Source organism: Melitaea cinxia, chromosome 11 (genome assembly GCF_905220565.1).
Source record: "Melitaea cinxia chromosome 11, ilMelCinx1.1, whole genome shotgun sequence".
NCBI lineage: Eukaryota > Metazoa > Arthropoda > Insecta > Lepidoptera > Nymphalidae > Melitaea > Melitaea cinxia.
The window spans coordinates 5,434,505-5,454,048 of record NC_059404.1 but is presented as its reverse complement, the minus strand read 5'-3'; the positions used below and the strand labels follow the sequence as shown (position 1 = coordinate 5,454,048).

At 34.8% G+C, this 19,544-nt stretch overlaps 1 protein-coding gene across 1 annotated transcript in view; it reads left to right on the top strand.

Annotated features, from left to right (window-relative positions):
- LOC123657838 (homeotic protein proboscipedia) overlaps nucleotides 1–14,224 on the top strand; it is a 45,751-nt gene extending 31,527 nt beyond the window's left edge. Inside the window, exons 2-3 of the mRNA XM_045593344.1 lie at nucleotides 12,364–12,506; nucleotides 12,809–14,224. Coding sequence (XP_045449300.1) covers nucleotides 12,364–12,506; nucleotides 12,809–14,224 — 1,559 coding nt within the window. The remainder of the gene's footprint in view (nucleotides 1–12,363; nucleotides 12,507–12,808) is intronic.
- The last annotated feature ends 5,320 nt before the right edge of the window (nucleotides 14,225–19,544 follow it).

Genomic DNA, 19,544 nt, shown 5'->3' with positions numbered 1-19,544 from the left:
TTAGACGGCCGACAGTGGTCGGGTTGTTTCTTTTAATCTCCGTCGTGAATGAAGCTAATGACGTAGCGCTGCGCGAGCGTACACCTAACGGTCGTCCTCATTCATCAGAACTGTCAGCGACATCTATTGACAGTTCACTCCTGTGTCACGCCCGCTGCATAAACATGCTTGTTTCTAGTGATAATAAATCTGAGTTAACTATCTATTTACATTATATTGTTGAAGTAAAACTTCTTTAGGCACGCTTGACTTTGGGAGTAGGCTGATGAATGCGATGTGGTGATGTGTGAAAAAAATTGTGATCGGGCGAGGCGAACTAAAGTTAAGAAAGAGATATAAGTTAAGTTTTACTTCAGTCGTATGGTCTAAAGCACACTCGTTTTTCCTTTATTTCATACTTGCTACCGCTAGTGACTTCCTCCGCGTGTTTTACACGATTTTGGCAGGTCCGTTTTCTCCCGTTAAAATATAGCCTATGTCCGTTACAATGATAATATAGTACTCTACTGATGTTATTAAAATCGGTCCAGTAATTTTGGAGTTTTTCCATTACAAACAAACAAAAAATCAAATCTCTCCACTCTATAATATTAGCATAGAAGTAAAGATTAACAAAGGTCCAGTTCAGTTAAAAATATCCAGAATTACCTACAAGATCCGTCACTAAAATAATATATAAACCAATAGTTAAAAGATTAAAAATTGAGTAATTTTAATCTTCTGAACGAACCTTCGCCAGCGACTACCAACAATAGTTAGTGATAAGAATGTAAAGAAAATAAACGATTATAATACCATCAGTCATGCCGGCAGCCCCGCGGTGGTCAGGTCAACGACAAAGAAAAAAGCCCACAATTCTGAACCGAATTCAAATGAAGAATGATTCATTTATGAAAATGAAACGACAGAATGAATAGTTATGTGGCAAGGAGCATAAAAGCGGCGGCAGCTACTGGCCATTGCTTTATGCCACGTGCTTCTGAGCCTCATGGGAAATATAATAAACAAAAGACGAGAAAAAAGTGAGTATAGAATAGGAATACTCTACCGACGTTGACCGCTCCCAGGCTCAGGACTCATTTTGTACCCTAATTAAATTACGATACGAAACCAACTCATATTTTAACGCATCACGTATCTCTTATCTATAGATCTATAGTTGCCGGAGATATTAGGTAGGTACCAACCTATTAGAAAACTTTAATTGTTGTCAATTCATCACAACTATGGATTTAACATTGTCGTAACGTAAAAGTATTTTTTTTTTTGTCAGATTTATCCAATATTTTTTTTTATACAAGCATACATTGCACTTGTAAATACCGCCATAAAATATGTTTGACATTTAAAATTGCGACCTTATCTCATAAAAACAGCAATTACTAGCTACCCCGTGCCCGCAGCTTAATAAACTCAAACGCTAAGAAAGAAGGAGCGGGCAATGAAATTAAAAATATGTCTTAAGGGCAATTAGCTTTAACTTTTACAGTAAGTGCCCTATCTGCCTCCACCGCTCCCTCGCTCTTTTCAATTGCAGAGCGACCAGCTTTTCACTTGGAGTGAATTTTATGAACTAAGCTCAGAGTTTTCTTAAACTTTACTCAACCAAACACAATTATTTTAATTGCCTTAGGAAACAATTTTATCTTGAATTTTAAACGCATATCTATTAAAAATAACCACTTAACAATATCTTGTTTTAATAAAATTATGAATGAACACTATCTGTAAAAAAAATAAGAAAGAAAGAGAGTGAGAGATAGATCGTATTAAATGAATAATATAATGATTGCATACATAATAAAATAGAATGATGTTTTAATAATCTAAAATTGTAGCTTATATCACAGTAGTTTCATACCAAATTTGAATATTCTCCAATGTTTCATATCGAAGGAAATATCCTGCTCAAAATCTAGAGCAGCCCGACTAGAGAAGTATACCTCGGCGTAGCTGAAGATCACAGTTAAATATTACTGCTTTCAAGCAGTCTTGTTGCCCTTTGGTGAGTAAGGTGACCAGAGCTCCTGGTGGGGAATTGGAGTAGGGTCAGCAAAGCGTTTTTTATGCAACTAGGACAGCAAACAAGTGTACGGCTCACCTGATGGTAAGCGATTACCGTAGCTTACAGACGCTTGACAACACCAGAAGTATAAAGATAATAATAATAACTATAACATAACCATAGCAAGCGCATTTAATTAATAAATACTATTATACTAAAAAAATGGTTTCACTCTATCGATTATTGTAATTTGAGAATATTTAATTTGTAGATTGTTTTTTTAAAGAGCCACGCTACGAATCATTGTCTTGAAAGTAGGTAAATAGCAACGAGGGTGGAATTAGGTAAATATTCTTAAACGTTACTAGAATCCCATTGACGGAGTGTTTAATAATAAATTTCCATTTATAAAGCCACAAGCCTGCTGCGGGGAGAGGACAGCTTCCTATACTTTTTTCCTTCATTTCCTTAAGGCCTCGTGGCTAGGGTGCACCGCCCTACAGTCGCCGAATTAAAACGTTGCTCGACTTTATACACACAATTATGTTGCATAAAATATTTGGGTTTGTAAATTTATTTACAAATATACATTTCATGCAACATATATAAAACATTCTTCATATTGGATAATCTTAAGTCATAAAACAGATGTACTGTGACTACTTATAGACTACAGAATACTTATGTACATACTTACCTACTCAAACTAGTGTGTACCTCTTGTTATAATTTTTCATAGAAAATGAAAACGTTTATTTTTATAATTCTTATTATTAAACAAATTACAAAGAAAGCGACGAATGAAACGGTTTAAATGAAATTTAAAACGGATTAAGAATAAAATATAAACTTTTATTATTATATGAAATCCTTGCAATGGCAACATTTGGTCGGAGGAAGTTGAGATGTCATAGAGAGCGTCGCACAAAATATCGGCGGGATAATAATTAAAAGAAGCGATAATGTCCCCGCCGCAGTGAAAAACGACCCTACCATCCTTTTTATTTGATAAATAAAATTTATTTGCGAACGCCACGACTTCCTTGCTTCTCCGTTGGTTCAACTTCCTATTAGCGATTCTTTGTTTCATTCTAAAATTTGAAAAAGTAAAATTACTTTATGAAAAATAAGTTTTTAAGTATTCGTATATCGTTTTTAATATATTGAATAAAACGTTCAAAATTTTCTATACAAATTATATTTGCAATTCATTAATAAAACAAATCAAAAACTCAATATTTATATGTACATATTAAATTATTTTTTTATAGTTATCTACGCTTTAAACAATTTTTTGATAATTAAAATGCATATCGTAAACAGGCAATGATGCGAACATTCAACTATTAACCTTCGCTTCCCTCGGGACCGCAATCGGGACAGTTTTACTGCGCACTAAATATTCTCCCGGCGACAATTGCGATTATGAAAAGTGCACCATTATTTATATCCCGCAGTTTATTTTTTGTCGCCCCTTTCAAGGGCAATTAAATACCACCAGTCTTAAGCGTTTTGCATATTCCACGGAGTCTTTATTATCAACTTCTTAATAAAGATAGCAAAGGCTAAAAGGCACGGCATATTACCGATTTTTTTTTGAAAATCAAAAATAATAATGTCATTAATAATTATATCTATAATTATCATATTATAAAGCTAATAATAATTATATAACATACAAATGATACTTATAATTAAATACTATAGAAAATTACAACAAAACAAAACAATTCTATTAAGTAATACCATTACTTAAGGGATAAATGAAATTTTGTCGTTGACGGAATCGAACGAAAATCCCCGGGAGGCTGTCAAACTGTTTCGAAGTTGCGCCTTCTGCCTTGACAACTTTTAATAACCATCGTATCAGCCAAATGGATTTGGGATTTTGAGAGTACTCATTACGTTTTCGCCAAACCTTAACATAATAGATGGATTAAAATTACGTTGTCAAAGTAAACAATATTGTTTATGATTGCTGTTCTACAACTTAATTTGTGATACATTCCGTGTTTGATTCCGTTATGATGTCTGTAATTTCTGAACCGCCAAATCATATACATACGTTAAAACATTAACGAAGGAATCTGTAAAATATATTGTTTCTAAAAAAACAATAAAATCAGTGGGACAACGAATAAATAATATATAACTATCAATTGATTTTCATCCCTTCATCCAAGGGAACCTGCTGAATTTCGGTATAAAAAGTACCAAATGTTCTAGCTCGTATAATGAGTAAAATCTTGCTAAAACAAATTAATATAGAGTTTCTTTGACCAAATATTAAGTATGAAATGAAAACGAGTATGCTTCAGACCACAAGACTGAAGTTAAACTTCTTTAGCTCCATCTAACTTATATCTACTCATCACTTCCGTTCGCTATCTCCTCATCATACCCCTCTCAACTTCCGTTCGCCTCGCCCGATCACACTTTTCGTAACACTCTCAACACGCATTTATCAGCTTATACCCCAAGTGAAGCGTGCGTAAAGAAGTTTTACTTTAAAAAATCCAAATATCTTTACTATAGAGAATTGAATGTAGTCAAAGCTCTATATACCTGTAATATATCGATGTAATGCCTACTCAAGGAATATATTCTACATATAAAAGCCGCATACATATTAATAATCCGTACAGTAAAAACTTAAACTTCTATAAGAATCGTGAAATAAAATAACAAATGAAAATACATAACAATGTTATAACTTTAACAACACTTATTAAAAGTATTATTGCCGGAAGGCAAATAATAAATATACTATCAACATTTTTTTACGATTATGATAATAAGTTAGTAATTCCTATTACCATGGGTGTATAAGTAATCATTGTATGTAATTTTTTAAATATAGTCAAACATAAGTTTCAAGATTTCGAATAACTTCTTAATACATCCCTTAACCCTCCTCGCACCGAGCGAAATTGAACCGTCTTAGATCTGTCTCATCATAATCCACGCTTATAATTGATGCGATAATGTCAAATAGGCCCCACGATACAAGGAATCGGAAAAATATAAATCTACAACATGATCGATTGAGCAATGACAGACAAAGAGATAAAACTGCTTGATGAGATTTCGGCTGTACCTAAGATTATCTTGGTACGGATTTGCTACTATTTTGAAATACGAGTAAATCTACCTACACAGATACTCAACTATAGATAATAGGGGTATACCTATTATAAAAAAAAATCAATAATATTATCAAAATTTAAAGTTACTTTGAAATTATAGCTTTACATAAAGATTTGCTATGAACATACGAAGTATACAAACAATTAAACGTAATAGCGAATTTTTGAAAACTAATTTAGTACAAGGTCTATTTTAGGTTGATTGAAATTGCATGAACAATAATATGAATTGACACTCTCTATATCGATCTTTTTATGTTGTTTAGTTATATAATATTCACAAAAATGTAGGTGTACATTTTAAGAACAAAATACTGTAAATAGGACATTAAGTAGATGTAAATAAAACATTTGCAAAATGTTTACATCTATTCAACCCTCACATCGCTAGGCACCCTAATCGACGCTGTAACCGACAAGAAATGGTGGAAAAATTTACTTTTTTGCCTTTGAAATATTGAATTTTTACATTTATGCCTTTCACACCTCATAACGTAATATTTCTTTTCGGCTCCATTCCCTTAGTAAGTTTTCTGTAACAGCAGCCGCATTCAAAATAAATGTTTAGTCTTTTATCAACAATTAAGTTAATATTACAGACCATATTTTAGTATTAAAAAGACGAAATAAACATAGCTCAAACAAATATACTACGTATTGTGGGTGTTTGATTAGCAATGTAAGATTTTTTTGTCCTACTTAAGTATACTATATCTTATCTTGCTGATTAAATAAATTATCAACGTTCACAATGGTCATAAAACCATTGAGCTATTATTGCTAACGTACGTGGTACATTATACTTAAGTGGTTAAAACATGCCATTTCTAAGATACGGGTCAGTCGTCAAACTTTATTTTGAATTTGCCTTCTTACACAGGTACTATACCTATATTACATCTTCCTCTAACAGAAAAAAGAAGTAACATAATAATAAGAAAAAAACAAAATAAATTAAACTTATAACTTGAAATTAAATTGCTTATTAATAACAATTTATAAGTAGTTTGTTTCTATAAACAACAAAGCCAACTTTTCTCCAGCTTTTCTCGCAGCAATTCGAGGCTGTGACATATCAGACTCATCGGGTTATGTACGACTACTAGTACCAGGATTTACTAAGTCATCCTCCCCTACCTGCTCATCTAGACCCGTGTCATGATTTTCGATCTCATCGTATAAACTCGTACGATCTTCGCCATCTTCACGTTCCTCGTTCTCCCTCCAAGAAAGAAAAGGTGAAAGTTACGACAGTTTTGATCTATTACAATTATTAAAGATAGCGTCGATTACGCCAATATATTCTACCTGATTGCGAAGTAAACATGACCGCAGTTAAGGGGCAGGACAAGCACACGGTGTTTTGTGTTACCATCAGCCATGAAAACTTCATTATCTGTTTTTAACCCGGCGTCAATGACGCTGGGTCATATTGACCCGAGGCAATTTTAAACTTATATATTTTATTTTTGCTTTGGTTGTATAGATCGAAAGTTTGTGTAGCTGGATATATGGCTCCCTTCTATCCGCTCCATTAGTAAACTCAGTGCGACATCACGTGCGCTGGGAGATACAAGTGCGTCAAGTGAAAACGGGTCATTATGACCCAGCGTCATTGTTGGCGTAGTAATTTCGTGACTTACGTTTATATGCTTATTTAATGTTTAATGTTAATCAACTTTGTATTTTTAAAGATTTTTAGTGAAAATAACATTGACAAATTACCCAGCTGGAATTGTGGCGTTGTTAGAAAAGTCTGATAACAACAACGAAGACTCCCAAGGTGCTTCAGACGTGGATATTAAAGACCATTTATCTGAACGCAGTAATGACAGTGAAAATGAACAAGAAGCTAGTGATAAGGGGTCAGATTCAGATAATATCGATCTTGCATACAAAGTCGATCTTTATGACCAAGGAAAGGATAACAAAATGTGCCAAACAGCACCAGCAAGGTCGAATGTACTTTTCAGCTAACGAACTCAGTGCTATATACAACGTGAGTGAAATTTCAAAACAATAGCCACTGACGATTTTCTAGACAATGTTAAATATATCTGGTATAAAGCGAATACATTGGGCCAAAATGAATGATACATGCAGTAAAAGATAATTTTTCCTAAATAAGCAGGGCCTTGCTCTAATTCACGAGCATTTACAAACTGAATAGGATTTCACTACTCGCAATAGATATCAAGTACGTCTGTCCTAAAGGATAACAAAACGCCTCAAAATTTTCATGCTTGACACATTTACATTTGCCCAGGTGGTTTGAATCCATACTGCGATGATTGCAGCAGTTCTTGGGCCTGTTTGATGACGTAGAAGACTGATCTGTTTTTATTTTTATATTATAAAGCTTATGTGATCTCTCTATACTAATAGAGTACATAAGACTATTGAATCCTATTATTGCTACGAATACTTCACCAAAAATTCAAAATATAAATATGTTATGTTTTCAAAGTTGATTTTACATATGTTAATGAAAAAGTGAATAACATTTTAATTTCTAGAACTTATTGTTATTATTTTTATTTTACTACCTAATTAAAGAACACTTTTTAATTAACAGTCATTAAAATTAAGCTGACTTGCTAAATTTCTTGAAAAATTATTAATAAAATTCGGGTCAATATGACCCAGCGTCATCGTCCTCGTAATTATTTTCACGTCATTTGCGCCGGGTTAATGGCAATAAATTTCGTGAATACAAATCATAATACTGCTTACTATGAGCCTTATCCTGCATTATTTTTTCATAATCAGAAACATTATTCCGCTCTGGTTGTAATTTATCAGTATGTAATATTAGTATTTAAAATCTACATCCCATTTGTAACTGTGAGGGGAACTAACTCCATTTCGTGGAGTGGTACGTAACTTAAGTAAACCGATATAAAAATCAGATCCTGGCTCCATGACTCTTTAATAATATTTTTTTGCTCGCGCACTCGCGTCGACAGTCGACAGCAGCACCGGCTCATTTGCTGAGTACAACGCAAGTACGGGTGCGTTACTTAACTTGTCTTCAAGTCGCAAAACTATCTCTTCGTGAGCGTATTTCCAACACCAATCCAAATCTCTTTTCAATTGCTACCTTAGAGGAGATACAATACTTGCGTAATTTTGAATCAAGTTTGACAAATAATTTGTCATACCGAGATACAGAGAGGATCTATTACTCGGAGAAGGCATGTTCTTAATAGCTTTTACTTTTTGTATGACAAAGAATTCACACTTATCTCGATTAAATTTTATGCCTACTTCTTGGGCCCTACCTAGCAATCGTTTCAATCTTAGATCACGTCAAATCCCCTTTCGAACGCCAATTAATAATATAATATCATCTATAAAGGACTCTAAAACATCTTTGCGTGTTTTCTTTTTAAAGTTAGAAGAAGAGATGCTTTTGATTACCTGTGTATTTTTTTAAACGTCCATCTTTAAGAAGGTAAATGCCATTCAATTTAAATGACATAAAATAAAAGCATTTTTATTTAAACTTTAGATAAAAAATGTTGATAAAAACTATATCTATCCCACTAGAAATTCTGCTCAAAACTTGTTGTTCATATTTGCAATTCTAAAGAAATTTAGTCAAACAGAGGGAAATTAAAGAAAATCAATTACAGCCGTTTTCAAGCACCCTCGCCATATGCTGCCGGGAACCCGACACAAATAATGTGACCGCAGTATTTAGTCGGCGGGCATCGAACGTTCTCTAATGGAATCCAACCGCCAACTGGCCACCACATTAATCCTTTACCGGCTCTTGATTAATTATTCAAACTCGCCCCAGGGACCCAGTACACACACTTCACAAATTGTTTACAACAATGCTGCTTGTGTAATTAGGATTTTCTGAGTGTCTTAAAAATTTAAACATCATGTATTAAGAAATGTAGGTAAAGTATTAGACCTCATTAAGCGTATATAAAACTGTAGTGTAAGCTGTATAAAATATTAATAACAATTGGTCACGATTTATAATTATTTGCGAAAAAATTGAGTAGTCGATAGATCTTTTAGACGAATGCTTTTACCTTTTGAAACAAAATTTTTTTTTTTCACTTTTTACCATTTTTAAAGACTAAAAGGTCTATTTGACATAGTTACAGTAATCAATTTCACTCTTAAAATTGAATAAAGCCTTATAAGGTCGTCGGTCGGGCTGTTCTAGATTTTCCTGCTATCTATGTCCTACCTCCGTCAGTTGTTTGTAAACATTTTATAGGTATAAAATTAATTAAATTTTGTACTTCATACGTACATTTTCATTTAAAATGTATGTATGTACGTACGTATACGTAAATATATATTTTATGCATGATATCTTTTACTAAAATAAACTGGAATATCTCAGGTAACCCTCTAATTCAATGTAACAGGGGTATTCTGATATTATCAAATTAAGTGCGGACATCGCGACTGTTGACTGGAGCGATGTAAGTGACCCTTAATCCGCAGTAAATCTTCGGCCCGGACCGAAGTATCCCGCTCGGCCGTACGAGGGTTAAAGAAGCGATTCCAACATCATTTATTACCTACTTGTTGTACGTAACAATGGATTTGTTAGATCAAGAGGTACATGATTCGTGTGCATTTTGTGGATTTGTAATCGTTTTTCTTATTGAAAAAAAATAGTTTAATGCAATAACAAAACTGCGCGAATCTTCTTATAAACAGTACCTACGTTAGATTCATATTGTTAAAAATATGTTGTATACTTGTTTCAGTTTAAAAATGTAAAGCATAGATATCTACAAAAAAGCTAATAAATCAAAATTTAAATTTATTTTATAACCGAACTCTACACGTATCTATCGTATAATAAAATGGTAGGAAAGTCAAAACTATACATTGAATATTTTTTTAAAAGAATACTTGGGATCTACAATCGATACCGAAGCCAAATATATAGTTTTTAGAATTTTTGTCTGTCTGTTTGTCTGTATGTATGTCCGGGATAAACTCAAAAAGTACTGCATGGATTTACTTCAAATTTGGCACGAATATTATTAAGAAGTCAGGTCAACATATAGGCTACATATTATCACCCTATCACCTACGGGGAACGAGCAGTGATCCTTTATTTCTTCAACGCATCCTGTAACAACGTGTAATCTAACGACGCATATTTGAATGTTGTTGTTATTATGTTAATAACCATGTCATAAGCCAGCTTCACACTATAAATAAAGACATTCTGTAGTGTATTTAGTATCAGCATTGCACCCGTGCGAAGCCGGGGCGAGCCACTAGTTAATAATATTTCCTTTGAAAAAGTGTTGTAATAGATAGAGTTCGAATAGATATTATTTACTAATACTTAAAATTCTGTATTCAAAATAACACAATATGGTATATAATAATTGTGTTTGCAGGCAAACGAAGAAAAACCGACTTCAATTATATCGACAAGTAATACAACGTTGGTAGACGAAAAAATAGTCAAGTAAATACGCATTATCAAAGATTACTCCAAAAGTTGTAATCAGATCTCGATGAAATTTAAATGTGACCACATGATAAACATCAGCTTTCGATTAAATTAAAAATCATCAAAATCACCCAGTAAAAAGTTATGCGGATTTTCGAGAGTTTCCCTCGATTTCTCTGGGATCCCATCATCAGATCCTGGTTTCCTTATCATTGTACCAAATTAGGGATATCTCCTTTCCAACAAAAAGAAATTTAACAAAATCGGTTCATAAACGACGGAGTTATCCCCGAACATACATAACAAAAAATATATACACGGTCGAATTGAGTAACCTCCTCCTTTTTTGAAGTCGGTTAAAAAATAGTAATAACTCTGGTGACACAGAAGAAAGCTACGCTCGATGCGTAAGTGGGGACAGACCGATAATGCGAACATTATACGCGGCACCTCTTGAGCTATCATAACCGTCCGTCATAAGCAAAAACACCACACTTGCATCTCGTATTTGAATGAACAGCCGCGGAGAAAACTGTTTACTATATCTCAGAACATTATTGTAACGATAAATTTTATTATCGCAAAACAATAAAAGGTTCATATAAATGTTTTGAAATATGCTACTAAAGTAATAACTAAATAAGTAGAAAGTACGAGTATAACTTGCTCATGTGTGTAACTCATGCGTTATATTTAAATTATTTAAATTCAACGTTTGTGTTAGTGGTTATACCTGAAAAACCGTAATTATTCTAAAAGCTGACCGAGGGCTATCGGCTTTCAGGTTCAGTTAACCGATGATTTAGTTACGTAGTTTAGTCTAAGGTACACACGCGTTAACTTAAGCAAAGTTAAATCTACTCTTGTATGCAGGTAAATACATATTTCATAGTAAAAAATAGATAGAATATTGCTAAAGTTAAAAAATTAAAATATTGTATACAATATCGTTTATACCTACTTTTTTAACCGATTTCAAAAAAAGAAGAAGGTTCTCAATTCGAATATACTTTTTTATGTGTTTTTTACAGATTAGGCTTGCCACATGGGGTACTATTTAAATTTAGTTGAGATCTGATGAGCACTTTTTGAGTTATCTCTAATAATACGTATTTACTTGACTATTTTTTCGTCTACCTACGTTGTATTCACGGACGGTGTAATTAAGTCGGTTTTTTTTCGTTTCCGAGGAAACATAATTAATTAAACTAATACTTGACCAACGTTTCAAAAAGGCGGTCTAGTGTACCGATGCGGAAACAACAGGAGTTTTACATTTTGATTGACAGTCGTCCTTGCCCAATAGCATGAGCGGTAGCTGACGAGTCACGTCAATCAAGTACCACCCAACATAAAGAATTTATTCCGCACAGCGCAGTGTGGCCCTTATTTCTTTAAACGTAGAAGCTATATTATAAACTGCCCTAATTATAATGCGAATACACACGGGCCCTGCGCGGAATCGTCACGCGAACGCGATCGCCCCATTATTCGCCGCCCTTTGTAATTTGAATTTCGAATTCCAATTCGTATTTGTGGTAAAATAAAAAGAACTGTTTCGACACAATGGCGTCAAGGGCGGTGCTCTGACATGCGATCAAGTTATTACATTAAAGGAAAGCGCACCCGTGAGCTGATCGCAGACCTGTTATTCTAACTTTGGGGAATAAAATATTTGTAACATTAATAAAACCCTCAATACTTGATAAAAACATCGCCGTATCATGGAAGCGACAATAATAATCTCATATTAGCAATTTTCATTTCAGAGAATGGTTTGCCTCGTCGACTACGGACAGCCTATACAAACACACAATTGTTGGAGTTAGAAAAAGAATTTCACTTTAACAAGTATCTTTGCAGACCGAGAAGAATTGAGATTGCTGCGTCACTAGACCTCACAGAAAGACAGGTAATATGAAAATGATTAAAATAAGTCTGTAACTGATTATTAATTTCATATACCTATACCTAAAATAATAATGAATAATATGGCAAAAAAATTAATAGGGTTTCCAAATCAACGATATTGTAACGGATATCATCAAATGACCAAACTTTAACAATAATAATAGAGTTCAATATTTTGGTTATCAAAAATAGTAGGTAAACTTTTGTAGCAATCATATTTTCAGTTTAAAATGTACTTTAACCAATATAGCAAAAACTTATCAAATACATACTTATTAGAAAAAATATTTTATTATTCTTCAGGTCAAAGTGTGGTTTCAAAATCGTCGTATGAAACACAAGAGGCAAACCCTAAGCAAAAGTGAAGATGGTGACGACAAAGACTCTACAACATCAGAAGGAGGCAAGAGTTCTAAAACAGGGTTGGAAAAATTCCTAGACGACGATGGTCCATTATCCGGTAAAAAAAGCTGCCAAGGCTGTGAGCTACCACCGGGTGCTTTGTGCTCACCAGCTGAAGATCTTCCCGAACTAGCATCACGGACAAGAAACAATAATACACCGAGTGCTACTAACAACAACAGCTTTGCAAGTGATGGCGCTTCAAGCGTGGCCTCTTCGTCTTCTCTCGATAAGCTGGCTGAAGAAGATTCTAGAGAAGGATTACTACCATCGAATGCCGCCACGACAGCTCCTAGAAATCTAGCCAAGCGTATAAAACAAGAATCAAGAAAACGCTCTCCGTCATTAGATGCAACAGGATGCAAAGTTTCACCGTCTTCATCAAAAGATGGCCTCGTTGGTGCGACAGGTATAACCGATGGTGGCAAATTTTCATCGGTTAATTTAACCCCGTCATCTACTCCAGGTACACCTTCCAGTGTGCATCAGAGTCCGCTAGGACTATACCCTCGACCATCACCACCACATGTGCCCCCTGGCCCTCCGCTACCTCAAGCCGTACCTAACGCTATGCCTCCCTACGTTATAAGAGGAAACGCTCCACCTGGTCAATTCGTCCCTCATCCAGACTTTCGTATGGATGCGAAACAATTTGTTGGTAAATTAGCGCAATATCAACAAAACAGTAGATCTTATGAGGCATATGGACCAACTTTGCAAGGAAGTGATCAACACGTGTACGTACGAAATCAACAACACTCGAGACAGCAAGAAGGATCGCCCGGTACAAGACCAACAAATGGTTTAGGATCGAGGCAATCTTACCCACATGAAATGTATCAAAACTATGGATATGCAAATTACAACAAAGATCAAGTTGCATACGGCCATCCCGGATACGATCAAACGCAAGGATATCCTGGAGAACATATGGGTTATCCGAACAGTCACTACGGGTACCATTACCACGAAAGCGGAACCCACGATCATACTCACGCCTATTACAGTAGTGATGGGCAAAAAAGTGTACATGCTAATGATTACACTAAAAATGCTTATTACGATACTAACTCATACAGTAGCCAACAAAATGCCCCAAATACGACGAATTATGCGGCCAGCGGACCGCAGGGGCCTACTCCAAGTGAGGCATATGGGGGCACAGGAGAGTGCGGAGATGGATACGGTTCTTTCCAACAATTTTATGAAGCGACACACAACACTCCTGCCACGGGTGACAATTCCAACTCATCATCAGATTTTCATTTCCTAAGCAACTTAGCAAACGATTTCGCTCCGGAATATTACACCATTTGAGATAAGGACTTCGCCGAGCAGGCGAGTGATCTGTTCGTGTAAGGTTTCAATGAGTATAATGCAATTATTGCGTTTTATGTACATAAATAAAAATCATAGTGTAAGGGTTATGGTGTTGAACTTGAACTGAATATCGCCAAAGGCGCCTAATTAATAATTGTTATTTCTCTTTGTACTATTTACATACCCGTAAATATTATGTAGGGTGACCTGGTGACAGTGAACCAGGTTTTTTCGAGACTTCTATTTTTTTTTTATACAATGATAGGGTTGCGTTTGACCACTATTTCACCTGATGATAAGTGTAAATACAAAATTCTATCTTGGAAGAAGGAATCTTTGCAGTTCTACATTTTTGCCCCAAGTGGTATATTATATATTGTAGCTTTATATATATGTATATCCTATATTTAAAAAACAATGGGCTAGTTCACTATTCACAACCAATTCACAACTGATGAGTATATATTGTTCAACAGGTCACCCTACTTAGTAAAATGTAAAAAAATTCTACTCTTATTAATTGTTATTTTCCATAGAGTGAATTAATCAATAATTTTACACAGACATATAAAGATTCCTAATTATGTATAAAATCATTAGCTGTGTCAAATATGCAAAGAAATGTATAAACAAAAATTTATAGTACGGAAATTAATAAGCAAGTCTTAATAGTAATACAGTTATTTACCAATACATGATCTTTCGTAAAACAATGGCTTAGAAAATATCATGATTTAAAAACTTAAAACCCGAAAATATGCCTATGATCTCATGAATAATTGTACATTTACAGTATGTACTTGCATAATTATATTAATATATTAATTGTACACTTACCGTTATAGAAGCTAAAAATATTGTAAATTAATTGATATTTACTATGTAAAAATACCTTTTCACGTGTTCATGTTACAAGTATTGCAATTTTCCTAATTATGTTTTCGATACTTACGGTTAAAATAAATATTGTTTATGAAATTAAGTAATGGTCGTTGCCTTATTTAGTTTATATTGTTTTGTGACTATGGAACATATTGTAGATACATAGTAAATTAGTTTATTAAGCGACTATTGTAGATACATCAGCGCTATCGTTTTGGCCTATTATAATAAAAAATAATTTGGTGTCGCAAGTGTTTTAACTTATTTCAGATTCTCCTATATGTTAAGCGTTAAAACTGCAAACTTAATCCAAATAGAAGTAATTGAAGGCAGGCTCGCCACTTGACAGATTCACTTAATTGTTCTTTAAACTGAACCCGACTTATTGAGCAGCCTATAATTACTCCGTTGCTTGACAAAGACAATATAGTAGAGTAATTGGTTCTCCCAGATCTTGTTATTAATCTACAACTCTTTGTAAGGATAGTTTACAAGACACGAAGATTACCACTATCCCAATGATGATAACACTTTTTTAACTCCAATATAGATGTTTAAATGAACAATACTGAATACTACTTTTTTATTATATATAGTACTGATCACCAACTAGTATGATACATTCTAGATATCGTTCGCAACCACAAGTACTTTTCTTTTCTGACCTATCATCGCTCCAGTCAAACCTGCTCCAAACGTTATAGCAAAAACCTCATCAAATGATCGAATATAACAAAATTGGATTGTGCAGCTGCTGCATTGTAACAATGTCTCTTGGGGCTCGTCCTACTTTTATAAAAGGGAGTATCGCAAAAACGAACATTAAGTGCGACCAGATTGATGCTCTAGACTTGCGGGTGGTAAGTGACTCGACCTATCAATGTGTGCAACTGCAAGGAAAGAATTGTACTCTTCGTATGGGGCGAGGAGGCTCCATTTGCGCGAGCATGCTCGATGCTCTCAGAACTCAGCGAGAAAGGCCAAGACGGTAATTCGGGAATGAGTAGCGTGGATACCATGAGGACCGGCTATATTAAAGGTGACATAGCAAATTACTATGGATGAATTCATAGAGAAAGGCATGAGGTCATAGTATACGAAGACAGGGGGAAGACCTAAGCTCTCTAAAAGCGGAGGTTAAGTCATCATGCCCACCGTGTAAGGTCGGTTCTCAGTGAGCCTTCACTAAGCGAATCCGAGCATCTATAATTAAACCCTTCCTTCGACATTGACGGACCGACAGGCTATGACTATGAAGGAATTCCCAAAAGTTGACCGACCAGAAAAACCGAAAATCCCTCGAACCAGGGCCGATAGTGAAAGCCGTAAGTGATTTCACTCAGGCTGAGACCGGGCTCAAGCTCGCTAGACCATGTTGTAAACGCATTTGTTTAGTAAAAGCTAGTCGAGAAGTCAACTTGGCCACCTGCAAAAAGATCCTGCAGACCTACCAGCAAGGCAGCGAAAAGCTACTTATGGTGCTGCTTGATGAGGCGGAGTCAGCCATATATAATAACAACACGTCCTAGATTATCAAAGGACATATGTCAGGACAATATATGGCAGCATATAGTGGCACAGGCGGTTTCGTAGGCACGGTCGAGGCTGCAGGACGAGAAGACACGTCATCCAAATTTTTAACACCTGTGAGAGACCCGGTTTTGGTGGTTGCCAAGTGCACGAGAGTAATGTTGGATGACAGGGTGCTCGAGATGGCAAAACCCATTTCAAGTGATCTTGATGTCTACGTGGCCTCGTGGGCTGGCAATTGCCAAAGCTGACGTGGATAAATGGGGTGCCTGGGTGCGGAAAGACGACACACATAGTCGGAAACTTCGATTTGAATGTAGAAATAGTAGTATCACGACGGTCGAAGCTGCCTAAGATCTTAAAGAGAAATTAGCCAGTCGCTTGAACCACAAAACCAGGTCTAGGATGCGCACTATGGCCTCCATTTAAACAAATGGGTTCAAAGAGGGCACGAAATTTATTTATTTATTTAAATAATAAATAAATAAATATCTACACAATACACACACGGTCGTCTGCTCCTAAAGTAAGCAACTTAATGCTTCTGTTATAGGTCACATCATTATCATTATCATCATTACAGCCTATACAGTCCACTGCTGGACATAATAAAATTCATCTGAAAAATTCATAAAACCAAGTTTTTGTTTCGTTATTTTTATCTTGTACAAGAAAAGAATTATTTTACGAAATTCGGTAAAAACTTATCTTTTTATGTTCCAAACCCACTGTATTTTTTTTTTTTTTTTTTTTTTTTCACCTTATTTTGACCTCAATATCGAAAAAGCACCCTCATTTTCAATCGAAAATTCTCACGTCTAAATATCAGTTTATTTTTTATTTTATTTTTTACATCAGTGGGCTTTTTGTTTGTTGAAATCTCTACTTTCTGATGGTGTAAAAAAAATATACATTACTATGATAAATGTTTACAGAAAATGCAAAGAAATATCAGGTAGTGAGACCCAGACCCTCCTAGCCCCTTCCTTACATAATTGGTCTATACGCAGGACAGGAAGAGAAGAAAACCCTGATAGACCAGGAATATGACACCGGCGAAGGATCACGTGTCATGACCATTCATGAAGCACAAGGGCAAACCTACAGCGAGGTCGTCCAGACAAATACCGAGAGGCTACGAATCCACGAATATGTGCCTCATGCAGTAATAGCGGTGACGAGACACACTAACACCTGTCTCACTGACGACGATGACGAAGCAATCGAAAGGTTCGTAGGCCGAACGGTAGGTGCCTCGACGAAAATTATTTTGAGCACAACCTAAAAAGAACCATCTACAAGCGCGATACGCGAATACCTTTACTAGGCAGTCACAGGACTATCAATTTGTAGTTCGAATAATAAATCGCCCGTGGTATTATAACGCATGTTCAACAAAAGGCATGGGCATTTAGAGCTCATGGATATTAATTTTAATTAAAAAAAAAATACACACTTTTCTTTTACTTTATAAGATTTGTAGATTTGTCTAGGTTTTTCGCCAGCAACACGAGGTTACTTTACTGTAAGGAATTTATAATAAATTGATAAGGAGGACTGCCAAGAGCTCAATAGAGTAAGTAGCAATCATACTTTTAATAATTGTGTTTGCTCGAAAACGAAAAGATAACCAACTTAAATTAGATCGACAAGTAATGGAACGTAAATCGACCGAAATAATTGTGATGCTCGCAAACGAAAAAAAACCGACTTCAATTACATCGACGAGTAGTACAACGTAGATCGACGACAAAATAGTCAAGTAACTGCGCGTTATCAAAGATTACTCAAAAAGTAGTTATCAGATCTTAATAAAATTTATATGTGACCACATGACAAACATCAGCTTTCGATTAAGTTAAAAATTATTAAAATCGGTACACCCAGTAAAAAGTTATTGCGGATTTTCAAGAAGTTCCCTCGATTTCTCTGGGATCCCATCATCAGATCCTGGTTTCCTTATCATGGTACTAAACTAGAGATATCTTCTTTCCAACTAAAAAAGAATTATCAAAATCGGTACACCCAGTAAAAAGTTATTGTGGATTTTCAAGAATTTCCATCAATTTCTCTGAGATCCCATCATCAGATCCTGGTTTCCTTATCATGGTACTAAACTTGGGATATCTCCTTTCCAACAAAAAAAGAATTATCAAAATCAGTACATCCAGTAGGAAGTTATGTGGTATAATACAACGTAGGTCGACGAAAAAAGCGTCAAGTAAAAACGCATTATTAGATATAGCTCAAAAAGTAGTTGTTAAATCTCAAATAAATTTAAATGGGACCAATTGGCACACACCACCTTTCGATTAAAAGAAAATTTGTCGAAATCGCTCCACCCAGTCAAAAGTTCTGATGTAACATACATAAAAAAAAAAAAATACAGTCGAATTGAGAACCTCCTCCTTTTTTCGAATCGGTTAAAAATAGTTAAGTAAATACCCATTATTGGCAATAACTTATATATTTATAACTAGCTGTAACCGCGACGTCCGTCGTCCGCGTCTAACAAAAAAAAATATTTTTCAGTTCGCAGTTATAAATTAAACAGATTTCTAAAAAAAAAGTAGCCTGAGTTGCGCCTTGTTACACCAGCTATCCCTATCTAATCTAAGTTGTACCACAGCCTAAAATTGTTTTGTCTTAAAATTATAAAAAACAAAAATGGTGAAAGTTTGCTAATAGATTATTAATAATTAGTACATTATTGATTCTAGAATAATAGTTGAATCTCCATTACATTATAAACAAAGCTTCAGAAAATATAAGTAGCTAAGATTATAAATATTTCCTTGCTGGGCTAAGATCTCTATATTCAAATGGAATATTAAATTAAAACAACCATGAATAACTAGTAACACATAGGCTACTTTTTAACCGACTTCAAAAAAGGAAGAGGTTA